Below are 27,678 nucleotides of genomic sequence, written 5' to 3' on the forward strand. Positions count from 1 at the left end.
GTTGCCCAGGTTGGAGTACGGAGTACAGTCGCATAATTAGATCTCACAGCAGCCTTGGCCCCTGGGGCTCAAGCCATCCTCCCACCTCAACCTCCCAAGTAGCTGAGACTACAAATGCATGCCACCACACCAGGCTCATTTTTGTATTTTTGTAGTGACAGGGTTTTGCCATGTTGCCCAGGCTGGCCTCAAACTCCTGGGCTCAAGTGATCTGTCTGCCTTGGCCTCCCAAAGTGCTGGGATTACAGGTGTGAGCCACTGTGGCCCGGCTTCTTTTACTTTATTTTTAAATCCATTAATTTTATATCGTTAACTTGATTGTGCATTTACAAATTATTTTATTGCATCTAGAAATACTCTGTGCTCTGTTTTTATATTTGAGAAAGTTTATAAATTAATACATTTGAAGTGCCAGTATGGTTGTCCAGTACAAGGTTATTTTGTTTCAGTCACTCTCTAGTTTAGTAATGGCACCTTTTTCTCCCCCTCAGAATCTCAAGGGCTTATTTTTAAAAATTCTTTAATAATCTTCCCTAGGGAATATTCAGCATAATTTTGTGCCATAGTGCTTTAAATGGAAGGAGGGACTAGATTATTTGAGTAATTTCTACTTTTTGATCCTATAAATATGGTAACCTTTAATAAATTTTTAAAGTCATATTCAGATCCATGAAAAAATAGTAATCTTAAACATTGTTGTGAAACAATTTGAGATACTGCTCTCCCTACTCCCTCTCCCAAATTACCCCCTGCCACCTTCTTTTTTTTTTTTTTTTTTTTTTGAGACGGAGTCTTGCTCTGTCGCCCAGGCTGGAGTGCAGTGGCCGGATCTCAGCTCACTGCAAGCTCCGCCTCCCGGGTTCCCGCCATTCTCCTGCCTCAGCCTCCCGAGTAGCTGGGACTACAGGCGCCCGTCACCTCGCCCGGCTAGTTTTTTGTATTTTTTAGTAGAGATGGGGTTTCACCATGTTAGCCAGGATGGTCTCGATCTCCTGACCTTGTGATCCACCCGTCTCGGCCTCCCAAAATGCTAGGATTACAGGTTTGAGCCACCGCGCCTGGCCCACTTTCTTATTAAACTTTGAATCTAATATATGAGAAGAAAATAATTTCTTATTAAATAATAATTACAAATTGTGCAACATGAACTTTCAGTGTTTCTAAGGCACAAATACTTGGATCCAAGAAAAAAAAGTAAACAACTCCTCAAGAGAAGAAAAATTAGTGACCTTAAGGAAGTGGTGCTTTAAACTTCCAACAACTTCCACTTATTATTATTATTATTATTAGAGTGCTATTCAGAAAGACTTAACATGCACCTGAGTTATATACTATAAAACACTTTTCTTACTGGGTCTTGGAGTGCTAAGTGGGCTGTTTTAATGATGGGAAAATGTGCCTGAAAGGCAGCGGATTTCAATTTGCTTTTAAACTTTCAGGCATTATGACATTCTTGAAGACCGAGTTCCATCAGGACTTATTGTTGACTACCGCAATCTGTTGTCTCAATGTGAGGAGAGTTACAGGAAATTTTTAAATCTGAGAAGCAGTTTGTCAAATTGTAACTCTGATTCTGAGCAGGAAAATATCTCCATGGTGGAAGGGTTAAAATTGTATTCGGAGATGGAACAGTTGAAACAAAAGCTGAAACTCATTGAGAATCCTTTGTTGAGGTATGTGTGTCTTTGTAATTCTTAGTTGGCATCTTTTCTTACTCGCTGTCTTATTGATAGACCTGTTTTGTTTCTTTAAGGTATGTGTTCGGTTATCAGAAGAATTCTAATATCCAAGCAAAGGGTGTTCGTCCTAGCGGTCAGAAGATCACTCACGTGGTCTCCTCCACCATGGTGGCTGGTCTCCTGCGGTCCCTGCTCACAGACAAGCTTTGTCAGGAGCCCAGTGAGGAAGAAAGAGAAATTCAGGTAAACGGAGTGTTTCTCGCTTCAGGTGGCTTTTTTTCCTTCTGATTCACCACAGGTTTTCACAAATCCCACAAAGTATTTACAGGAGCTTTCCCGAGATGGTTTTCCATGCAATGGGAAGTAGTCAGAGCCCTGGCTTTAGTCCTCAGTAGTCACTTACCAGGCATGTGTTAGGTCAGTGTGTTATCAAAGGAGATGCTTAAATATGCAGTTTTTGGCTTCCATTTTCAAAGTAAGACATGAAAGTACCTAGAGTAATACTCAAATTACTTTTTTGGGAGTGTATATTTACAAATGTGTTCTTACTGTTTTCTAGTTTCATAGTGATCCACTGTCTGCTATAAATGCCTGCTTTGAAGGTGACACTGTTATTGTTTGTCCTGGCCATTATGTGGTACATGGTACTTTCTCCATTGCTGACTCCATTGAGTTGGAAGGTGAGTATGGAAGACACACAGCTAAACTCTCACACCTGATATGTTTAAGTAAACAATAAATCGCCGATCATGTTGAAACTTCAAGAATGTGATTTGAACCCGTTTGATTTCTAGTGAGCTGCCTTGAAGCATTAAGGACATGGAAAGCTTAAAAGAGGTTGACCCAGTGTTTCAGCAACTTAAGTTGTGGTTCTTTGTAGCAGTGTGTGTGTTGGGGAGATGTTCACAGGCTCATATAGAAAAAAGACCATTAGGAAGAAACATACTTTCCAGATTGTAGGTGATTTATGGAAAGGAAATCTAATTTCTAGAATTAAAAAAAGATTCCTAGCAATATTTAAAAAATTTTTAATATTTTAAAAATTTGTTGCTTGCTTTTATCTCATAGATGTTGCAGATATGTTAGTGCATGGCTTTTTGTTTGTTGTTTTACACTTAGCTTATTTTCGTGAGCGGTATAATGAAGGGCATTTAACTTGAAATTGGTACCAGTTATCTTAGTTCTCTAAATGCTTGCTGAATGTCACAAATACTACACTTTGTGTCTTGACCAAAGTATACTTTAGAAAAGATTAATGTTGAAAGATTCTATTAAAAATAACTTTTTGGGCCAGGTGCAGTGGCTCATGCCTGAAATCCCAGCACTTTGGGAGACCGAGGTGGGTAGATCACTTGAGGCCAGGAGTTTGAGAACAGTCTGGGTAACATGGTGAAACCCTGTTGGTACTAAAAATACAAAAATTAGCTGGGCATATTGTTGCACCCTGTAATCCCAGCTACTCGGGAGGCTGAGGCAGAAGAATCGTTTGAACCTGGGAGGTGGAGGTTGCAATGAGCCAAGATCATACCACTATGCTTCAGCCTGGGTTTCAGAGCAAGACTCTGTCTAAAAAAAAAAAATAACTTTTTGACAGTTATAATCTTATTGTTCATTTAGAGTGATTTCTGCATTTAGGTTACTTTACAATTGTTCATCTTGGTCCTGTATATATTCATAACGTGTCAAATTTAGTTACACCTGTTCAACTATTTACCAAAATAGCTTCAAGTTAGCAGTGAAGCTTGTAATGCAAAAAATCATATATCATTTTGGGACTTGTGCAGCTGTTCAGAAACTGCTTAAGCTATACTTTTTATCTTGTCAAAACTTCTAAAGAACTGAGGCTGGAAGTTTAGTTTTCTCCTGTTCCTAGTACATCATCTCACTTCCTTTTTTGTTTCATGTGTATAATTTTTGTTCTTTTCTACTCTCCAATTTTTGATGTATAATAGATGTGTGTATATAAATAACACATTGGCAAGATAAATCACTGTGATAAAAACACTTAATTTTTTGGTGTAGTGGAAATAACACTGATATTATAGTTTGTATGGTAGATAAGGGTTCTTCCTAGATTGGTGAGGAAGTTTTAATGTAATTCCCAGAGTGTCATAAATAGACATAGAATTCTGATAGTTAAGTATAAAAATGGCTGTATATTGACTAACAGTATGGGTCTGAGAATTGGGGAATCAGATGGTATCTCTAGTGTGCATATATGGAGTGTTCATGAGTTAGATTCAAGCTCATCTGATAGTGATCTCTAGCTAACCCGTATAACAAGAGATACATATTGAGTGCCTACTATGTGCAGGGTGTCAATAGTACTTACAATAGGGTTTTTCTTTCTTGTTTCAAAAATCCATTCTTTAGGTGATGGTTTTATGTTTTAAGTGGAAAGAAATACATAATTATATAAAAATTTGTGTAAGAATCTTTTCTCAGTATGCAATTCTTTTTGTACTTTTAATTTTTCTGATGATAAAAAGCAATGGTTATTGTAGAAAATATGCAAAGTACAGTCAGATACATACAACAATCAGAAACAAAATCACTCATAATTCAGGCATCCAGAGTCCACCCCTGGTAGCATTCCAGTGTGTGGAGTCCCCTTGCATTCTCTAGGGACCCCGAAGCCTTTGTCCTCTTCCAGTGTAGATACATTGAGTGGCTTTGCTTGTTAAAAACAGCTGCTGCTTTCATTTACTCAAAGACTCATCTTTAGACAATGAGAGTTATTTCTTACAGCTTTGTCTATGTGGTTCTGTTTTATAATGGAAGTCAAGCAAATTCCTTAGTTTTCTGATACTCCAGTTTTTTGTAAGCCCACTCAGGTGTTTGGCTTGCATTAATGGTTCAAGTAAGATTTATACAGATCTGATTTTTTTTTGTTTTTTGTTTTTTTGAGATGGAGTCTTGCTCTGTCGCCCAGGCTGGAGTGGAGTGGTGTGATCTCAGCTCACTGCAGCCTCTGCCTCCTGGGTTCAAGCGATTCTGGCTCAGCCTCCTCAGTTGCTGGGATTACTGGTGCCCGCCACCATGTCTGGTTAATTTTTGTAGTTTTGGTAGAGATAAGGTTTCTCCATGTAGGCCAGGCTGGTCTCGAACTCCTTACCTCAAGTGATCCACCTGCCTCGGCCTCCCAAAGTGCTGGAATTATAGACATGAGCCACTGCGCCTGACTGAGATCTGATGCTCTTTTTCTGAGACGGAGTTTTACTCTGTCACCCAGGCTAGAGTGCAGTGGCACGATCTTGGCTCACTGCAACCTCCACCTCTCAGGTTCAAGCAGTTCTCCCACCTTAGCCCCCTGAGAAGCTGGGATTACAGGCACATGCCACACTCGGCTAATTTTTGTATTTTTTGTACAGGCAGGATTTCTCCATGTTGGCCAGGCTGCTTGAACTCCTGACTTTAAGTGATCCACCTGTCTCAGCCTCCCAAAGTGCTAGGATTACAGGCATGCGCCACTGCACCTGGCCTTGATCTGATGCTTTTTATTTGTTAATGAGGTAGACTGTTTTCTTTTTTTCTAGTAACTTGTCAGTTTGTCAGATTTTAAGCCAACTGTTTAAGAGAATATTGAACTTAGATCATCTTGAGAACTGCTTAGGTTTCAAATGTAATTTATATTAGAATCATAGAATGTTAGAGTTAGAAACAAACTTCTAAGGGTGAGTGCTTGAAAGTTCTTTGACTCAGCTGTAAGTCCTTATTATTATTATTTTTTGAGATAGGGTCTCATTCTGTCACCCAGAATGAAGGCTGGAGTGCAAAGGCATGATCATAGCTTACTGCAGCCTTAAAATTCTGGGATCAAGTGACCCTCCCACCTTAGCCTCCTTGAGTAGTGAGTAATTGGTGCATGCCACCACGCCTAATTTTTTTTTATCTTTGTAGAGATAGAGTCTCACTATGTTGCCTAGGCTGGTCTTGAACATTATTTATTTTTTGTAGCACTTTTGTAAGTGAATTTAGTGCTGAGCTTATGTGGGATAGTTGATAGGGTAGTCTTCCTGATATGGGAACTAGTCAGAAAGTTGTTATTGTTAAAAATTGGATACCCTGGTTTAAATTAAAGAGGATATGTGGGTAGATAGATTTTATTTAAATGCAACATGTTGACTGGTCTTGTTATCACCTGCAGTCATTTGAACTAGAGAAACCTATTCTAGAGTGTTCATGTTTAGATGTTTTTCCTTACCCATCTTGAGTGTTCTTGCTCTCTCTTCCTTAGGATATGGCCTACCAGATGACATTGTGATAGAAAAGAGGGGCAAAGGCGACACTTTTGTGGACTGCACTGGTGCTGATATTAAAATTTCAGGCATAAAATTTGTTCAGCACGATGCTGTAGAGGGAATCTTAAGTAAGTATCTGAATGTTTGGTGTATCGTTTGTTCTAAGATTTGAAGGAAAACTGTACTTTCTATGGAAGATAGAATTTAATGAAATGCCATTCTTGAGTACAGGCATACCTTGTTTTATTGCACTTCACAGATACTGAGTTGTTTTTTTTCACAAATTGAAGGTTGTGGCAACCCTGTTTCAAGCCAATCTGTTGGCACCATTTTCCCAAGAGCATGTGCTTACCTTATGTCTCTGTGTCACATTTTAGTAACTCTCACAATATTGCAAGCCTTTTTTTTTTTTTTTTAATTATAGATGATATGCCGATCTGTGAGCAGTGATTTTGATGTTACTATTATAGTTGTTTTGGGGTGCCATGAACCATATCCATATAAGATGGTGAACTTAACTGATAATTTTGTGGGTCTGACTGTTCCACCAATCAGCCACTCCCCTATCTCTCTCCTTCTCTTTGGACTACCCTATTCCTTGAGACACAGCAATATTGAAATTAGACCAGTTAATAACCGCTACAATGGCATCTATGTGTTCAAGTGAAAGGAAGAGTCATGTGTCTCTCATGTTAAATTTAAAAACTAGAAATGTTTAACTTAGTGAGGAAGGCATGTAGAAAGCTGAGACAGGCTGACACCTAGGTCTCTTGGGTCAGTTGGGGAAGTTTTGAATGTAAAGGAAAAGTTCATAAAGGAAATTAAAAGCACTACTCTAGTGAACACATGAATGATAAGAAAGCGAAACAGCCTTATTACTGATATGCAGAAAGTTTCCATAGTCTGGATAGAAGATCAAATCAGCCACCACATTCCTTAAATCAGAGCCTATTGCAGAGCAGAGCCCTAACTTCCTTCAATTCTGTGAAGGCTGAAGAAGGTGAGGAAGCTGTAGAAGAGTTTGAAGCTAGCAGAGGTTGGTTCATGAGGTTTAAGGAAAGAAGCCATCTCTGTAACATGAAAGTGCAAGATGAAGCAGCAGGTGCTGATGCAAGCTACAGCAAGTTAACCAGAAGATCTAGCTAAGGTAACTGATGAAGCTGGATACACTAAACAACACATTTGCAGTGTAGATGAAATAACCTTCTATTGGAAGAAGATGCCATCTAGTACTTTTCATTGCTAGAGAGGAGAAGTCAGTGCTTGGCTTCACAGCTTCAAAGGACAGGCTGACACTCTCGTTCGGAGTGAATATAACTGGTTACTTCTAAGTTGAAGCCAGTGCTCATTTACCATTCTGAAAATCCTAGAGCCCTTAAGAATTATGCCACATCTACTCTGCCTGTGCCCTAGAAATGGAACAACAAAGCCTGAATGGTAGCACATCTGTTTATAACGTGGTTTACTGAATATTTTAGGCCCATTATTGAGATTTACTACTGAAAAAAAAAGACTCCTTTAAAAATATGATTGCTTATTGACAATGTACCTGTTCATCAGAGAACTGATGATGGAGGTGTACCAGGAGATTAATGTTGTTTTCATGTCTCCTAATAACATCCATTCTGTAGCCCATGGATCAAGGAGTAATTTCGACTTTCAAATCTTACTATTTGAGTAATACACTTCATAAGGCTCTACCAGCTATTGATAGTGATTCCTCTGATGGGTCTGGGCAAAGTCAACTGAAAACTTTCTGGGAAGAAGTCATCATTCTAGATGTCATTAAGAACATTTATGATTCATGGGAGAAGGTTAAAATCTCAACATTAACATGGGTTCTGGAGAGGTTGATTCCAGCCCTCATGGATGATTGAGGGGTTGAAGACTTGAATGGAGGAAGTAACTGCAGATGTGGAAATAGCAAGAGGACTAGAGCCTGATGATAACAAGTAGAACCTCAAGATGTGACTGAATTGCTACAATCTTGTAACAAAATTGGAACAGATGAGGAGTTGCTTCTTATGGATGAGCGAAGAAGGTGGGTTCCTGAGATGAAATCTCCTGAGGAGGATGCTGTGAACATGGTTGAATGACAACAAATGATTTAGAGTATTATGTAAACTTGGTAAAGCAGAAGCAGACTTTGAAGGGATTGACTCCAATTTTGAATAACTTTCTACTGTGGGTAAAGTGCTATCAAACAAGATCACATGCTACAGAGAAATCCTTTCATGAAAGGAAGAGTCAATCAATGTGGCAAACTTCGTTGTTGTCTTATTTTTAAAAATTGCCACAGCCACCTTAACCTTCAGCAAACAACATTCCGATCAGTAAGCAGCTATCAACATTGAGGTAAGACCCTTCACCAGCAAAAAGATTATGTCTTGCTGAAAGCTCAGAGGATTGTTAGCATGTTTTAGCAAAATAAAGTATTTTAAATTAAGATGTATACATTTTTAAAAAACATAACGCTTTTGTACACTTAATAGATGCATTATAAACATAGTACTCACTAGTATAAACTCATATGCTCATTAGTATAAACATAAATTTTATTTATTTTTTGTTTTTAGAGACAGTCTCACTGTCATCTAGGCTAGAGTGTAATACCACGATCATAGCTCACTGTAGCCTCAAACTCCTGGGCTCAAGCAATTCTGCCTCTGCCCCCCAAGTAACTGGGACTACAGGCATGTGTCACCACATCTGGCTAATTTTGGTATTTTGTAGAGATGGAGTCTTGCCCTGTTGCCCAGGCTGGTCTCAGACTCCTGGCCTCAAGTGATCCACCCGCCCCAGACTCCCATAGACAACTTTTGTATGCACTGGTAAACCAAAAAAAATGTGTGACTCACTTCAATTGTGATATTTCCTTTATTGTGGTGGTTTGGAACTCAACCTGCAAAATCTCTGGGGTATGAGTGTGTATGGAAGGCTGATTATTTATTTATGAAGCTGGGCGTGGTGGATCACACCTGCAATCCCAGCACTTTGGGAGGCCGAGGAGGGTGGATCACCTGAGGTCAGGAGTTTGAGACCAGCCTGGCGAACATGGTGGAACCCCATCTCTACTAAAAATACAAAAATTAGCCAGGTGTGGTGGTACACACCTGTGATCCCATCTACTCTGGAGGCTGAGGCAGGAGAATTCCTTGAACCCGGGAAGCAGAGGTTGCAGTGAGCTAAGATCGCACCACTGCACTCCAGCTCAGGCAACAGAGTGAGGCTTCATCTCAAAAAAAAAAAAAAAAAAAAAAAAAAAATTACTCATTTAGAATGGGTGCTATGGCTTACTCCTGTAATTCCAACACTTTGGGAGGCTGAGGTGGGTGGATCACCTGAGGTCAGGGGTTCGAGACCAGCCTGGCCAACATGATGAAACCCTGTCTCTACTAAAAAATACAAAAATTAGCTGGGCGTGGTGGCAGGTGCCTGTAATCCCAGTTACTCAGGAGGCTGAGGCAGGAGAATCACTTGAAACTGAGAGGCGGAGGTCTCGCTCTGTTGCCCAGGCTGGAGTGCAGTGGCGTGATCTCAGCTCACTGCAAGCTCCACCTTTCGGGTTCGAGCGATTCCCCTGCTTCAGCCCCCAAGTAGCTGGGATTATAGGTGCCCGCCACCACGCCCGGCTAATATTTGTATTTTTTAGTAGAGACGGGGTTTCACCATGTTGGCCAGGTTGGTCTTGAACTCCTGACCTTGGGTGATCTGCCCCCCCCTCGGCCTCCCAAAGTGTGAGCCACCGCATGCGGCCTAAAAAATTATTTTTTTGTGTACATAGTGTGACGACTTAGCAATCTTAACCCTGAAGTGAAAAATGGCCTATTCATGAGAATTCGTTGTTTAATATTAGTTTCTTTTCTGTGTGGTGATTTTTTTCTTTTAAAGCTTTCCAGTGTTGTGGTCTGTGTTCTCTGTATTCAAGGTAGCACTAGAATGAAGTTATCTCCACCCTGGAGTAGTGCTTGTTTCCTGGAATCTTTGTATCCCCTTTCTTGAATCAAAGCCTTTTTCTTCCAAGATACTCAGCAAAATTGCTCTCTGATGCTTTTTTTTTCTGGTGATGGAAAGTACTTTTGTATCTGAGGTCAAGTCATTCTTTTAAAGATAGTTGCTTTTGGATTGTAGAAAATAACTCAAAATAGTCATTGTTTTATATTTTATGAATTTGTAATTTAGGTAAGAATATTTACATGATTGCCATTGAGAAATATTTAGACCATAACTAATGTCAGCACCAGGCTATCTCTAACATTGGGAAAGGCACATTACTTCTTAAAGCAGTCAGCATGTATTTTCATCCCAGTTGTTCACCGTGGTAAGACTACGCTGGAAAACTGTGTGCTGCAGTGTGAGACCACCGGAGTCACAGTGCGGACATCGGCAGAGTTTCTAATGAAGAACTCGGATTTATATGGCGCCAAGGTAGAAGCTCTTGGAGAAGTAGTTTGGGTTTAAGTTGTAAATGAAAATATGAAATATGGGACCAAGATGTATGTGCGTACTCCCACTCTCTTCAGACAGTCATTTCTACCAAGTCAGTCAAACTCAACTGTGCAAGGGTCTTCTCATGTAGCATTTTCAAATGATAGGAAGAAAAGTAATAAATCTCACAATTACTTTATGTAGCTTTAAGAGAGGTTTAGACCCTTAAAATTATAACTTTGTAATTGTAGATTCACACAGTGTTGTAAGAAATAACAGGGAGAGGTCCTGCATTATGCCCTTCACCAGTGTCCCCTAACGGTAACATCTTGTGAAACTGTCGTGCGACATCACAACCAGAATACTGGCATCGATCCAGTCAAGTGAAAGAATATTCCCATCACCACAGGGACCCCTCATGCTGCCCTCCTAGAGCCAAACTCACCTGCGTCTCCCACTAACTCCTTCCTTAACTCCAGGCACGCCTTAAGCTGTTGTTCATTTCTATTTATTTCATCATTTCAAAAATGTAGAAATGGAATCAATCACACAGTATGTAGCTCTTTGGGATTGACTTTTCTCACTTAGTGCGGTTCTGTGGAGCTTCACCTAGGTCGTTGTATGTACCAATAGCTTGCTCCTTTTTACTGTGGAGGAATAGTCCAATGTGTGATGGTTCCATAGTTTGTTTAGTCACTTGTGGGAGGATGTCTAGATTGTCTCCGGTTTTTGCCTATTGTCGGTAAAGCTGCTATAAACGTTTGGGTACAGGTTTTTGTGTGAACATAGTTTTCATTTTTTAAGGAGTAAATGCCAATGGATGCAATTGTAGGTTATATAGTAGTTGCATGTTTAGATTTTTTAAAGAAACCACTGAAATGTTTTCCAGAGTAGTTGTACCATTTTACATTCCTACTAGCAATGTTTGAGTGGTCCAGTTTCTCCATGTCCTCAAGAGCATTTGGTGTTTTGGCTATTTTTTGTTTTAGCCATTCTGGTAAGTGTGCAGTAATATCTCATTGTGGTTTTGATTGTCATTTCCCCAGTTATTACTGATGTCGAGCATTTTCTCATATGCTTTTTTTTTTTTTTTTTTTTTTTGAGACGGAGTCTCGCTCTGTCCCCCGGCTGGAGTGCAGTGGCGCGATCACGGCTCACTGCAAGCTCCGCCTCCCGGGATCACGCCATTCTCCTGCCTCAGCCTCCTGAGTAGCTGGGACTACAGGCGCTCGCTACCGCGCCCAGCTAATTTTTTGTATTTTTAGTAGAGACGGGGTTTCACCGCGGTCTCGATCTCCTGACCTTGTGATCCGCCCGCCTCGGCTTCCCAAAGTGCTGGGATTACAGTTGTGAGCCACCGCGCCCGGCCCTCATATGCTTTTTTACCACTCTTATGTCCTCTTTATTGAAATATCCGTGACTTTTGCCCCATTTTCTAATTGGATTGTTTGTTCTTTTTTAGTGTAGAGGTTTGAGAGTTCTCTGTATATTCTAGGTACTAGTCTGTTGTCAAGTATGTGGTTTGGAGACTTTTTTTGCCACTCTGTAGCTTGTCTTTTCACCTTCTTCATATGGGCTTTTATGGAACAAAGTATTTTGATGAAGGCCAGTCTGTCAGTTTTTCCTTTTATGAGTCGAGGTTTTGGTGATAAGAACTCTGCCTAGCCATAGATCCTGATTTTCTCCTATTTTTTTTCTAAAATTTTTGTAGCTTTATATTTTACGTAAGGTTGTGATCCATTTTCTAGTTAATTTTGGTATAAGGTGTGAGGTTTAGGTCATGGTTCATTTCTTTTCCTATTCTTTTTCACTAATCTGCGTAGCCATCCCTCCACCAACACCTGTAGCTATACATTAAGTCTTAAAATCAGGTAGAGTGATTTCTCCTACTTTGTTTTTTTCAAAATTGTTTCAGCTACTCTGGTTCCTTTGCTTTTCAATACAAATGTTAAAATAATTTTGTCTATATCCACAAAAGATCATGCTAAGATTTTGATAGGAACTTTAATAAACCCATATGTCAATTTGGGAAGGATTAACGCCTTCCAATCTTTGAACACAATGTATTTCTCCATTTATTTAAAATCTTTGATTTCCTTTTTTTGAGATAGGGTCTTGTTTCTGTCGCCCAGGCTGGAGTACAGTGGCATGAACATGGCTCATGGCATAGCTTCAGTCTCCTGGGCTCAAGCCATCTTCCCACCTCTACCTCTCAAGTAGCTGGGACCACAGGTGCGTGCCACTACACTGAGCTAATATTTTTTACTTTATTTTTTGTAGAGATGGGGTCTTGCCATGTTGCCCAGGCTGTTCTCCAACTCCTAGGCTCAAACAGTCCTCCTGCTTCAGTCTCCCGAAGTGCTGGAATTATAAACATGAGCCACCACACCCAGCCAAATCTTTGTTTTCTTTCATCAGCATTGTGTACTCTTCAGTATACAAATGTTGCATGTGTTTTGTTAGATTTGTACCTAATTATTTCACTTTGAGTTACTGTAAGTGATATTTTAAATTTCAATGTCCATATGTTCATTGCTAGTATATAGAAATGTAATTTATTTTTATATGTTTATGCTATATCCTATGACTTTGTTGAACTGTACTTACAGGAATGTTTTTGTAGATTCCTTGGGATTTTCTATATACAGAGTAATGTTATTTGCAAATAAGGGCAGGTTCTTTTTTTTCTTTTCTAATCTTTATGCCTTTTCCTCCCTTGCCTTATTGCAGTGGCTAGAATTTCCAGCACTATGAAAGTAGACATCCTTACCTTGGTTTTGGTATTAGAGAGAATATATTTAGTGTTCCATCAAAAAGAACAAGGTTGATCAGGTTTTTAGATCATCTTTATGAAGTTGAAGAATTTCTGCTCTTTTCTTTTTTGAGAATTTTTATCATAAGTGGATTTTGACTTCTTTTTTTCTGAGTTCCTTTCTCAGGAATAGGCTCACTTTTAATGTTTTTTCTGGATAGATTGATATGATCACATGATTTTTCTTATTGGAAAACAGAAAATGGTGAGTTACATTGGTTGATTTTCAAATTTTGAGCCAGCCTTCCTCTGTGGCATAAACCCCACTTGCTCATGGTATATAATTCTTTTTATATATTGCTGAATTATATTTGCTAATCTTTTGTTAGGAAATTTTGCATCTATATTCATGAATATTGGACTTTAGTTTTGGTTTTCTGTACCACTGTCTTTGTCTGGTTTTATTATCGATAATAATAGCTTCATAAGGTGAATACTGAAGTGTTCCCTTCTCTTCTATTTTGTAGATGAGATTGTGGAGAATTGCTGTTTATTATTCAGATGTTTGATGGATTTCTCCAATGCAATCACCTGGGCCTGGAGATTGCTCTTTTGGAATTTTTAAAATTATGAACTCAATTCCATTATTAGTTTTAAAAGGGTATTCATTTTCATATTGAGTATATTTTGGTAGTTTGTGCTTTTTGTGATATTGGACTACTACTTCTAAATTGTCAGATTTATATGTATAGAATTGTTTGTAGTATTTCCTTATTCATCTGATATCTGCAGGGTATATAGCAATGATGCCTGTTTCATACTTGATGTTGGTAGTTTGTTTCATTGTTCTGTGTTTTTTTTTTCTTTTTGATAATTGTTGTTTTCAATTTCATTTATTTTAGTTCTTTTTTAAAATTTAATTGTAATTTTTAGTGTTACTTTTTTATGTTCTTTTTATGATTTTGTTCCGTCTGCTTGTTTTGGGTTTATTTTACTTGTTTTGGGTTTTCCACGTGAGAGATTAGATTATTGATTTGAGACTTTTTCTCTTTTCTAATGTAAGCATTTAATGTTATAAACTTGTCTCTCAGCATTGCTCTAGCTGTTTTGTAAACTTTGATATTTTTTATTTTTATTCTTCGGTTCGTCACAGTTTAGAAATGCATTGTTTAATTTCATAATATTTGGAGTTTTTACTATTATCTTTCTGTTGCTGATTTCCAGTTTCATTCCATTTTGGTCAGAAAACACACTATATGATTTTAATTCTTTTAAATTTCTAGAGGTTTCTTTTATGGCTCAGGATATGGTCTATCTGAATACATACTGTGTGAATAAATGAAAAAAATGTGTATTCTGCTGTCGTTGGGTGGTATATTCTATAAAATGTCAACTAGATCAACTTGGTTGGTGGTGGTGAGTTTTTTTGTATTCTTTCTGATTTTTTCTTCTGTCAGTTGTTGAGAGAGGGGTGTTGAAGTCTCTAACTATAACTGAATTTGTTTGTTTGCTTTTTCAGTACTATTAGTTTTTGCTTCACATATTTTGCAGTTCTGTTTTTTGGTGTATGCTCATTTAGGATTGCTGTGTCTTTTTGGTGAGTCAGCATGTTTATGATTACTTTATGTTGTCTCCGGTGATTTTTTTTGCTCCAAAGTCTACTTTATCTGATGTTAATATAGCCACATCTGCTTTCCTTTGATTATTGTTTGCATGATACGTCTTTTTCTTTCTTTCTTTCTTTTTTTTTTATTATACTTTTAAGTTCTAGGGTACTTGTGCACAACGTGCAGGTCTGTTACATATGTATACATGTGCCATGTTGTTGTGCTGCACCCATTAACTCGTCATTTACATTAGGTATATCTCCTAATGCTATCCCTCCTGCCTCCCGCCATCCCACGACAGGCCCTGGTGTGTGATGTTCCCCACCCTGTGTAAAAGTGTTCTTGTTCAGTTCCCACCTATGAGTGAGAACATGCAGTGTTTGGTTTTCTGTCCTTGCAATAGTTTGCTCAGAATGATGGTTTCCAGCTTCATCCATGTCCCTACAAAGGACACGAACTCATCCTTTTTTATGGCTGCATAGTATTCCGTGGTGTATATGTGCCACATTTTCTTAATCCAGTCTGTCACTGATGGACATTTTGGTTGGTTTCAAGTCTTTGCTATTGTGAGTAGTGCCGCAATAAACATATGTGTGCATGTGTCTTTATAGCAGCATGATTTATACTCCTTTGGGTATATATCCAGTAATGGGATGGCTGGGTCAAATGGTATTTCTAGTTCTAGATCCTTGAGGAATCTCCACACTGTCTTCCACAATGGTTGAACTAGTTTACAGTCCCACCAACAGGGTAAAAGTGTTCCTTTTTCTCCACATCCTCTCCAGCACCTGCTGTTTCCTGACTTTTTAATGATCACCATTCTAACTGGTGTGAGATGGTATCTCATTGTGGTTTTGATTTGCATTTCTCTGATGGCCAGTGATGACAAGCATTTTTTCATGTGTCTGTTGGCTGCACAAATGTCTTCTTTTGAGAAGTGTCTGTTCATATCCTTTGCCCACTTTTGGATGGGGTTGTTTGATATTTTTTCTTGTAAATTTGTTTAACTTCTTTGTAGATTCTGGATATTAGCTGTTTGTCAGATGGGTAGATTGTAAAAATTTTCTCCCATTCTGTAGGTTACCAGTTCACTCTGATGGTAGTTTATTTTGCTGTGCAGAAGCTCTTTAGTTTAACTAGATCCCATTTGTCAATTTTGGCTTTTGTTGCCATTGCTTTTGCTGTTTTAGTCATGAAGTCCTCGCCCATTCCTATGTCCTGAATGGTATTGCCTAGGTTTTCTTCTAAGGTTTTTATGGTTTTTGGTCTAACATTTAAGCCTTTAATCCATCTTGAATTAATTTTTGTAAGGTGTAAGGAAAGGATCCAGTTTCAGCTTTCTACATATGGTTAGCCAGTTTTCCCAGCATCATTTATTAAATAGGAAATCCTTCCCCCATTGCTTGTTTCTGTCAGGTTTGTCAAAGATCAGATGGTTGTAGATGTGTGGTGTTATTTCTGAGGACTCTGTTCTGTTCCATTGGTCTATATCTCTGTTTTGGTACCAGTACCATGCTGTTTTGGTTACTGTAGCTTTGTAGTATAGTTTGAATTCAGGTAGCATGATGCCTCCAGCTTTGTTCTTTTGGCTTAGGATTGTCTTGGCAGTGTGGCCTCTTTTTTGGTTCCATATGAACTTTAAAGTAGTTTTTTTCTAATTCTGTGAAGAAAGTCATTGGTAGCTTGATGGGGATGGCATTGAATCTATAAATTACCTTGGGCAGTATGGCCATTTTCACGATATTGATTCTTCCTATCGATGAGCATGGAATGTTCTTCCATGTGTTTGTGTCCTCTTTTATTTCATTGAGCAGTGGTTTGTAGTTCTCCTTGAAGAGGTTCTTCACATCCCTTGTAAGTTGGATTCCTAGGTATTTTATTCTCTTTGAAGCTATTGTGAATGGGAGTTCACTTATCATTTGACTCTCTGTTTGTCTGTTATTGGTGTATAGGAATGCTTGTGATTTTTGCACATTGATTTTGTATCCTAAGACTTTGCTAAAGTTGGTTATCTGCTTAAGGAGATTTTGGGCTGAGATGATGGGGTTTTCTAAACATACAATCATATATGTCATCTGCAAACAGGCACAATTTGACTTCCTCTTTTCCTAATTCATTCCCCTTTGTTTCTTTCTCCTGTCTGAGTGCCCTGGCCAAAACTTCCAACACTATATTGAATAGGAGTGGTGAGAGAGGGCATCCCTGTCTTGTGCCACTTTTCAAAGGGAATGCCTCCAGTTTTTGCCCATTCAGTATGATATTGGCTGTGGGTTTGTCATAAATAGCTCTTATTATTTTGAGATACGTTTCATCAATACCTAGTTTATTGAGAGTTTTTAGCATGAAGGGCTGTTGACTGTTGTTGAAGGACTTTTCTGCATCTATGAGATAATCATGTGGTTTTTGTCTTTGGTTCTGTTTATATGCTGGATTATGTTTATTGATTTGTGTGTGTTGAACCAGCGTTGCATCCCAGGGATGAAGCCAACTTGATCGTGGTGGATAAGCTTTTTGATGTGCTGCTGGATTCAGTTTGCCAGTATTTTATTGAGGATTTTTGCATCAATGTTCATCAGGGATATTGGTCTAAAATTCTCTTTTTTTGTTGTGTCCCTGCCAGGCTTTGGTATCAGGATGATGCAGGCCTCATAAAATGAGTTAGGGAGGATTTCCTCTTTTTCTATTGATTGGAATAGTTTCAGAAGGAATGGTACCAGCTCCTCTTTGTACCTCTGATAGAATTCAGCTGTGAATCCATCTGGTCCTGGACTTTTTTTTGGTTTGTAGGCTATTAATTATTGCCTCAATTTCAGAGCCTGCTATTGGTCTCTTCAGGGATTCAACTTCTTGCTGGTTTAGTGTTGGGAGGGTGTTTGTGTCCAGGAATTTAACCATTTCTTGTAGATTTTCTAGTTTATTTGCCTAGAGGTGTTTATAGTATTCTCTGATGGTAGTTTATGTTTCTGTGGGATTGGTGGTGATATCCCCTTTATTATTTTTTATTGTGTCTATTTGATTCTTTTCTCTTTTCTTCTTTATTAGTCTTGTTAGCAGTCTACCAATTTTGTTGATCTTTTTAAAAAACCAGCTCCTGGATTCATTGATTTTTTGAAGGTTTTTCTGTGTCTCTATCTCCTTCAGTTCTCCTCTGATCTTAGTGATTTCTTGCCTTCCGCTGGCTTTTGAATGTGTTTGCTCTTGCTTCTGTAGTTCTTTTAATTGTGACGTTAGGGTGTCAGTTTTAGATCTTTCCTGCTTTCTCTTGTGGGCATTTAGTGCTATAAATTTCCTTCTACACACCGCTTTAAATGTGTCCCAGAGATTCTGGTATGTTGTATCTTTGTTCTCATTGGTTTCAAAGAACATCTTTATTTCTGCCTTCATTTCGTTATGTACCTAGTAGTCATTCAGGAGCAGGTTGTTCAGTTTCCATGTAGTTGAGCAGTTTTGTTTTGAGTGAGTTTCTTAATCCTGAGTTCTAGTTTGATTGCACTGTGGTCTGAGAGACAGTTTGTTTTAATTTCTCTTCTTTTACATTTGCTAAGGAGTGCTTTGCTTCCAACTATGTGGTTAATTTTGGAATAAGTGCGATGTGGTGCTGAGAAGAATGTATATTCTGTTGATTTGGGGTGGAGAGTTCTGTAGATGTCTATTAGGTCTGCTTGGTGCAGAGCTGAGTTCAATTCCCCGATATCCTTATTAACTTTCTGTCTCATTGATCTGTCTAATGTTGACAGTGGGGTGTTAAAGTCTCCCATTATTATTGTGTGGGAGTCTAAGTCTCTTTGTAAGTCTCTAAGGACTTGCTTTATGAATCTGGGTGCTCCTGTATTGGGTGCATATATATTTAGGATAGTTAGCTCTTCTTGTTGAATCGATCCCTTTAGCATTGTCTTTTTCTATTGTTTTAATTTCAACTTGCCTATATTCTGTTTGAAGTGAGTTGTAGGCAGCATATAGTTGAGTCATGTTTTTAATCCACTTTGGCAGTCTTTTTTAATTGTAATTAGACCACTTACATTTAATTATTAATGTTAAACTTTTAGTCTATTTCATGTTTTCTGTTTGTTCTGCTTCTCATTTCGTGATTTGCTTTTTTTCTGCCAACTGTGGATACCCGAATATTTTTCAGAATTTCATTTGTTTTTGAGAATATCTCCTTGTATAGCTTTTTTAGTGGTTGCTCTAGGTTTTATATTATATGTACCAACAGTTTACTGGTGTCACCAGTTCAAGGGAAGTATAGAAACTTTGCCTTCTTTTATTATTCTTTACCATCTCCTTTTTATAACTGTCTTAAACATTTCCCTTATGTACATACATCTAGAACCATATTAGACAATTTTATGATTTTTGTTTCAAATGTCAAACATAATTTAGAACACTCAAGAGAAGGAAAGCTTACTGTATTTATTTACCTATATCTTTGCTTACTGTGTAGGTTTTTTTTTTCTTTTTGAGGTTCCAAGATTCTCTCTTTTATCATTTTTGTTTAGAAAACTTCCTTTAGTGATTCTATGAAGATAGGTCTGCTGGTGACAAATTTTCTTATTTTCCCTTCTTCTTAGAATATCTTGATTTCCTTTCGTTCCTGAAGAATATTTTCACTGGTTATAAGATTCTGGGTTGACAATTTCTTTTCTTTTAGCCCTTGAACAATACTTTGTCTCTTTCATCTGGCATCCATGGTTTCTGATGCTGTCAATCACATTTGCTCTCCTATAGGTAAGGCATAACATTTTCATTGATGCTTTCAAGATTTTTGTTTTTAGCTTACACTATTTTAATTATGATGTATTTTGGCATGGATTTCTTTGAGTTTATCCTGTTTGGTGTCTGCTCAGCTTCTTGAACCTGTAGGCTTATTATCCAAATCCTGCCAAATTTGGGAGCTTTTAGTCATTATTTCTTCAAGTATGTTTTTAGCTTCACCCTCTTTCTTTTCTCTTTCCAGGACTCTGATGACATTAATATTGGATCTTTTGTTATATTCCAGCAGACCCCTGGGGCTCTGTTTACTTTTCTTTTTCAGTATGTTTTCTTTGCTATTGGGTAAATTTTATTGTTCTGTCTTCTAGTTCACTGATTCTTTCCTCTGTTGTTTTCATTCTGCTGTTGAGCACATCCACTGAGCTTTCTATTTTAGTTATTGTATTTTTCAGTTCTAAAATTTCCATTTGGTTTTTTATATCATCTACTTCTTTGCTGAGACTTTCATTTTTCATTTTCTTTTATGTGTTCATAATTGCTTATTGAAGCATTTTTATCATGGCTGCTTTAAAATCACTGTCAGTTAATTCTATCATCTCTGACATCTTGGTTTTGGCATCTGTTGATTGTCTTATTCATTTTGACATTTTCCTGATTCTTGGTATGACACAAGATTTTCAAATATTTTTGTATTATGTTGTGAGAATCTGGATCTTCTGTTTTAACTTTGCTTCTCTGATATACTACAAGAAGGGACAGGGTTAGGGGTAGATGGGCATCGTCTTTTTACTGGTGGAGGTAGACGTCATGCTTCCCACTTGGCCTCCATTGATACCCAAGTTGGGTTGGGGAGCTCCTTGTTACTGCTATGTAGGGATAGGAGGTCTAGCTTCCTACATGGTCTCCACTGGCACTGTGATATATGGGAGTGGTCTTGTTACCACTGGGCAATGGTGAAAGTCTGGAATCTCCACGAGGCCTGCTCTGACACTGCCCCAATAGGGAGGGAGTGGTTGTCTTGGCCCTGCCAGGTAGGGAGGGATACAAGTCCAGGCTCCTTATACAGTTTTCACTGACACTGCTGCAGGGAGGGCCTTGCAACTGTGGTTGGTGGGGATGAAAGTCCTGGCTCCTTGCTTGATCTTCTCTGGTACTGCCCCAGTCAAGGTGTTGGGTACCTGGTTACATCCTTGAGGGAGCAAAAGTTTAGGTTGTTCTCTTGACCTTTGCTGGCATGGGTGAGATTGGGGCTGCTGTTTTATTCTGTGGTGTTTACCTGGAATAGAGCTATTATTATCTAAAAGTTTTCTGTCTTTCTAGGTTGCCTAGTCCTTTTGTTACAGCAGCTTTTTTTTTAAGTGTATGTCTGTTGGTGTACTGGATTGCTGGCTTCTTCAACTCCAAGTCTAGGGATTATGAAGCAAAAAGAAAGGAACTTACCACTGTGTTGGTGTTGTTTCTTGGGTCCTGAGGTCCCTAGCTGGTCTGTCTTATTCTCTCCACTTTTCAGTCTTATGCTTGTTTTATATATAATGCCCACTGTTTTTGGTCGTACCTAGCAGGAGGAATAGGGACATCTACTCCATCATCCCAGAAGTGGCAGGCTCCTCAGTTACTTTTTAATTGCCAAATTATCTGTTCCTTTTCATAACATATTTTGAATATGACTTTCATTTGCTACATGACTACTGGTTTAAATTGTTCTCCTTTACAAATTTTATGTGATTCCTGATGGTTTGATATTTAATTTTAACTATCTTGCTGTAGATATTTTTTAACGTAATCACCCCTAATCTTTTTTTGCACATAACCCCAAACTGAAAATCTCCTAGAAGTAGGCCCAATTAGCACATTTTTAAAGTCCTCTCTACGGAAGAGTTAGATTGGTGTATACATATGATTCAGGCACATGTACAGGGTTAAGTAATAATAAATGTTTTCTCATGGAATACTACTGCTACTAGAAAATTAACTGAACATACATGCAGTAGATGTGTTATCAATGGTTGTAGCAACTCTTCTTCATCGATGCTGTTGTGTGTTAAATTATTCCCAAATGGTTGCTGAAATAACTATAGAGGTTTGAGTGAATCATTTTTGTTTCCAGAGTGCCTTGCATAGCATTGGGAAATAAATTCTTACTACTCTTATGTTTTTTGGTGCCATGAGGTGTGAGAGAATAGTGTCATGTTTGATCTCTCTGGTTACTCTGTTTGAATGACGCTTGAACTGACTGCTAATGTTAACGTGTGTGGTAGGGAAAGCCATTGTTTAACTCATAGAAATGATTTTTAAGTTGGGTTGGGGTATTTTAAAACTGGCACGTTTTGGAAAATGTGGGATCTTGTTTCTATCCTCAAATTACAATATTTTACTAAATTCAAATACTTTTCTCCAACTAATTGAGTATCTGAGAGAATGGTCATTTTGAATAAGTACATCTTTCAACAAAATTGTTAATGACTTTTTTTCTTGGCAGAATCAGAAAACATTTATCTAGAATGAAAGAGAGTAGAGCAAGAATCAAGTATTGACACTCTTAGCCTGTGTGTGAGTGTGTGTGTGTGTGTGGTTTTGAAAGTGATAAATTGTCAACAACTTGCTAGAAATGGAACAAATGGAAGTGTTGATTAAAAATGGCTGATAACACTTACCTGTAAAATACTTTATCTTTGTGCTGTACATTTGTACTGTGTTAAAGGCTAAGAAGTAATTGTAGTAATCTCTTACAGTCTTGCCTTTTAAAAACTGATTGTCATTATCTCAAACTGTGACTCACAGGGTGCCGGTATAGAAATCTACCCTGGGAGTCAGTGCACCCTAAGTGACAATGGGATCCATCACTGCAAGGAAGGGATCCTCATTAAGGTGAGCATTGGCCAAAACACCCACTTTTCAACGGATAGAATGGCTTCACCTACAAATTATGCTTTATTAAATTGTTGGGTTCTGTTTTTCTGGTTTTGAAAAGCAAGCAATATACACATTTTGATAATATCAGTAGTCAGTGATTGGAATCTCTTGTGAGAATGCTTTGTTACCTATAGATCTGCAGAAATGACAGAGGAAAGCTGTGTCACTAAGGGCTCAGACTGTGCTACAACATGGGACGAAGCATAGCTTTTCTCCTTTATTTTTAGAATAGTGTGAATAAAGAAGATTTTTAAGGCAGGAAATGTTGAATATGACAGTTCCTAAAACATTTGTTTTCAATGTCACAGGACTTCTTAGATGAACATTATGACATTCCCAAGATATCCATGGTGAATAACATAATACATAATAATGAAGGTTATGGTGTTGTCTTGGTGAAACCTACAATCTTCTCTGACCTGCAAGAAAATGCTGAAGATGGAACTGAAGGTATGTTTAGTAATTTTTAATATAAAAACCAGACATAATTTATTTCAGCATTAAATGCTGATTAAGGATCTGAGTCTTCCTCTGTTCCTTAAAAAAGGTTGTTGGGATATGCTTGGGCAGACAGAGAGAGAGAATCTTGATAAAGCCATGATATTATAGAATGTGAAAGAAACTCTCAAGGTCAACTAGTTCAACTGTCATTCAAAATCTTGATGTTGTGGTTTCTGTGCAGTTCCCTTATCATGCTTAGCTTTCAATGAGGGTGGATGTGTGATAGCAACGGTGGGTGTGTGATAGCAACGGTGGGTATGTGATAGCAGCGGTGGGTGTGTGATGCTATGGTGGGTGTGTGATAGCAACAGTGGCTCCTACTGGCATTTGTTAAGGCTGGAGGCAGTGAAATGAATGTACCAGGTTGCAGGCTGCATTTCCTGGAGGGGATAGTGGAGTTTATCTCTGTTTTTATTGGTGGAAGTAAATGCCTTCCTGTCACCTGCCGTTCTTGGCAGCAAAGGGGAACTAACTCAGTGGAAATCTGTGAACTTCAAGCTATGAGGTAGATCACTATCAAGCTTTGATGTAGGTGAGGAAAGTTAAAGCAGTTTATTTATTTAATCAGCTTTTTCAGGTTGAAAGAGTTTAAAGGGTAGTCCTTGTCATCCTTCAGGATCCGCTCCAGTTACATCTCTGCAAGTTCTTTATTTCTTCACAGGTCTCAAAAAAGTAAAATCAAGGTGTCAGCTGGGCAGGACTCATCTGAAAGCTCTGGGGGCAGACTCTGCCTCCAGATGCATTCATGTCGTTCATTGGCAGAATTCATTCCTTTAGCTCGTGGGTCTGAAGTCTCCATTTTCTTGCTGGCTGCTGGCTGTTTGCTGGGGCTGGCATTCAGCTCCTAGAGCCTGCTCTCAGGTTCTTGCCTTGTGGTCCCCCCACCTCAGCAACAGAGAACATCCCTCAAGGCAAATCTCATGCTCTGAATTTCTCTTGACTTCTTCTTTTGCAACCAGCTGCAGAAAACTGATTAGCAATCTTAATTACATTGTAAAATTACAATGCAAAATTCTTCTGCCATTTTATAGCCATGAAAGTAATCCCAGGGGTGGGGATCATGGGGCCTATCTAGAATTAGCTGCTAGATTGGGACTTCATTTAGAAAAGTGGCGCTATCTTATCAGTCTGCATCCTAGCTCCTGACACAGTGCTTAGCAGATAGTAACTATCCAGGAAATGTCTGTTGAGTAAAAGTGATTCTGGGATGAAAAGGGTGAAGGAAGAGTTCAAAATTGTTGATCCTGCCTGAGGTTAAGGGAACCTTGGCATAGAAAGCAAGGCAGCTGCTTGTTGAGAATCTTATGGCGAACAATTTGTAAAATCCAGTTAGAGGACAGCAGAAATCCTTTGCTGAAAAAAACCTGAAAGCTCTAATAGACTGTGTAGAGATACATGTTTTAGTTGGGTTAGCTTGTGTATTTAACTTTGTTATTATTTGTTTGTTTCTCCAGAAAATAAAGCACTTAAAATTCAGACAAGTGGAGAGCCAGATGTGACTGAAGGAGTGGATCTAGAAGAGCTGATGCAGTGTGCAACTGGTAAAATGGAGCTTTATGCAAGAACTGACCTTTCTGAGCAAGTCGAGGGAAATTGTGAAATTGTAAACGAACTAATTGCTGCCTCCACACAAAAAGGCCAGATGAAGAAGAAAAGGTTGAGTGAACTGGGGATCACTCAAGCTGATGACAACTTAATGTCACAGGAGATGTTTGTTGGGATTGTGGGGAACCAGTTCAAGTGGAATGGGAAAGGTAGTTTTGGTACATTTCTTTTCTGACCACAGTGATGTAAGTAGGTAGCAAAAGACTGGATTTTGCACATGCTGCCCTAAGAATCACTGCTGCCATTGTAGTTTGCTTTAATGTCTGTGTTTTATATTTGATTATTTGGGCTTGAGTGAAAGGTAGATTTATTTCCATTTGCAGGTGTTGCACATAAAACACTCCCTCTTTATAAGAAAAATCATAAATGCATATAAAATAGAAAATATTTGGAGATTGCTTATCTGAAAGTCTTGCTTTCTTGTACACATGGCTCTCTCATATTAAGCCTGGTAGTAACTTTTTAGTGTAATTACCTTTAGCACTTCAAAGATGAGGAAGAAAGGAAGGGAATGTAAGACTAGTGCATAAAAATGCAATAGATGTCGTATGTACAGGGTTCTTCTTAGAGTTGCCTTTTCATCCCAATTACAGTGAGTCTGATTTCCATCTTGTATTTGCGTAATACTTGTCTTAAAAGCTTTTATGATTGGGAATTTATCTGCCTAATCAGACTTATTATTGAGACTGTCAATGGGATGCATTTTTCTGTTGAGCTATGCAGTCATCAAAACAGTGATAGACAGCATAGGAAGTTTGAAGCAGAAATGAAATGTGTTATTCAGAGCCAGTGTTGTACATAGAACATTTTTACTATTGCTGAATGGGAATGATTAAAAACAAGGTATTCTTCAGACCAGTTGTGGCTCACACTTGTAATTGCAGCACCTTGGGAGGCTGAGGCAGGAGGATCACTTGAGCCCAGGAGTTCGAGACTAGCCTGGGCAACATAGTGAGACCCTGTCTCTACTAAAAGTAAATTAAAAAAAAAAATTAGCTGGGTGTGGTGGTGCATGCATGTAGTTCCAGCCTCAGGAGACTGAGGCTGGAGGATCCTTGAGCCCAGGAGGTTGAGGCTGCAGTGAGGTGTGATTGTGCCACTGCATTCTAGCCTGAGTGACAGAGTGAGACCCTGTCTCAAGAAAAAAAAAAAAAAAGCATTTTTCTCTTACCATTGCAGTATTCTGATTATATTACTGACCTAGTCAAAATGATTAACTGTACAAACTGTATTTGCTGTGTGTTCTTGGTATCATATTGTAAAACACAGCTTTTAAAAATATTTATATTTTAAAAACTGTATGTGACATTAATATGCCTAATGATTAAAATTATAGTGATGAAATAACAAAATTGAATCTTGTTATATCTTTTCAAACCCACTATGGGCCATAGTGTCAGTGTAGCGTTTGTGGTCCATTGAAGAACACATGGTATTTGGTATCTGTTTTCATGCTTTAGAAAGAGTATTACATTTTTTCCCATTAAGTGTGCTTATGTTTGTTTTTTAAATTTGAGTAAAAAAATAATTCTTATTTTTTGGATGCTACTAAATGTAGGATTTATGTTAGATTTATTATTTGATCATTGAAAGATATTTTTACTTTAAAAAAAATCTTGTTGCAAAGAGGTTCAAAAAGTAATGTTCATTTCTGCATCAGTTTTAGCCAAATGTTGATATTAAAACCTTTTACTCTTTTTTTAAATTTTTGCCTCTAGATGTGATGCCTTAAGATAAAAACCAATTATTCAACTTAAAAAAAAAACAACACTTTTTTTTTTTTTTGTGATGGAGTCTTGCTCTGTCACCCAGGCTGGAATGCAGTGGCGCTATCTCGGCTTACTACAACCTCTGCCTCCTGAATTCGAGCAATTCTCCTGTCTTAGCCTCCTGAGTAGCTGGGATTATAGGTGCTCGCCACCATGACCAGCTATTTTTTTTTTTATTTATTTTATTTTGTTTTGTTTTTGAGATGGAGCTTCACTTTGTCACCCAGGCTGGAGTGCAGTGGCATGATCTCAGCTCATTGCAACCTCAGTCTCCTGGGTTCAAGTGATTCTCATGTCTCAGCCTCCCGAGTAGCTCGTATTACAGGTGCCTGCTACCATGCCTGGCTAATTTTTGTATTTTTAGTGGAGACGGGGTTTCACCATTTTGGCCAGGCTGGTCTCAAACTCCTGACCTCAGGTGATCCACCCACCTCGGCCTCCCAAATCACATTGATTTTTCAATTTAATTTCTACTTTATCTTGGTTTAGATTTTGTAGATAAGTTAGTAACATTAATACGTTCCTTGTTCCTTTTTATAACATGGAGTTTTTCAGATTTCATTTCTATTTTAACTTAAATCTAAGCTTATATTAATTTTTATTCACATGATTCATTATAATGAGTAGGCCTTCTTTGTTCTTATTTAAGTTATATGCAATACATTTTGCCTCAATCATGGAGCGTTAAACATCTCAAATGGTATTGCGTAGGGAATTTAGGGAGTGCTCTAGAAGGGTATGGATTTGATATTTGAGATGAAAACACTGATGTGGAAAAAGGATAGCCTTCTGTGTTGACTAATCGTGTGTCCTATCCTTATGGTCCACCCTTTTTGTGACCTTGAATTTATGACAGGTAGCAAAATTCTATACCTTGATTTGAGTATTTTATTTCAGCTTCTTCAGATGTATTTCCATTCCTCAGTTTCTTGTATTATTGCACCATAGATAGTAACATGAATATATTTTTATAAACTGTCCAGAAATCATTTGATTTCAAGTGTGTATACTTCACTTTTCTGGAGTTGTAGAAGGATGGTGAAATAACCATTTTCTGGATTTTGCTTTTCAGAGGGAGATTGAAGAGAGTTCTATAAAATACTAATGAGCTCATAAGAGCCATGTCATTCATGTTTCTTTGTAATTCAGTTTGCTATTTTTATTCTTTTATTCCTTCCTAGGAAGTACATTCCATAGGCTTTTATGGAAATTGAGCTGAAATAAATTTTGATAATTGGGCTTTGATGCAAAATTTATGCATAGCATTTAATTTTATAACATTTTGTTTTATTCTGTGATTAAATATATATGTATGTGTATATATGTTTTAAAGTCTTATATGTGTTGAAATGAACATTCTCCTCTTTTTCCAGTTCTTACTATTAATAGAAAAATATATATCCTTTTAAAACAACAAAACAGACATAATATACCAATGCTCTGAAAATTGCTATTGCTATTTTCCCTTAATAT

At 38.0% G+C, this 27,678-nt stretch overlaps 1 protein-coding gene across 1 annotated transcript in view; it reads left to right on the forward strand.

Annotated features, from left to right (window-relative positions):
• The window catches only part of SHCBP1 (SHC binding and spindle associated 1), a 41,026-nt gene extending 15,238 nt beyond the window's left edge, over positions 1–25,788 (forward strand). The window contains exons 6-13 of the mRNA XM_021931922.2: positions 1,440–1,673; positions 1,754–1,922; positions 2,239–2,359; positions 5,917–6,048; positions 10,230–10,348; positions 22,199–22,285; positions 22,639–22,780; positions 24,286–25,788. Of these exons, the coding sequence (XP_021787614.2) occupies positions 1,440–1,673; positions 1,754–1,922; positions 2,239–2,359; positions 5,917–6,048; positions 10,230–10,348; positions 22,199–22,285; positions 22,639–22,780; positions 24,286–24,611 (1,330 nt within the window). The 3' untranslated portion in view covers positions 24,612–25,788. The remainder of the gene's footprint in view (positions 1–1,439; positions 1,674–1,753; positions 1,923–2,238; positions 2,360–5,916; positions 6,049–10,229; positions 10,349–22,198; positions 22,286–22,638; positions 22,781–24,285) is intronic.
• The last annotated feature ends 1,890 nt before the right edge of the window (positions 25,789–27,678 follow it).

The sequence above is a fragment of the Papio anubis genome, chromosome 18, assembly GCF_008728515.1.
Source record: "Papio anubis isolate 15944 chromosome 18, Panubis1.0, whole genome shotgun sequence".
Taxonomy (NCBI): Eukaryota; Metazoa; Chordata; class Mammalia; order Primates; family Cercopithecidae; genus Papio; species Papio anubis.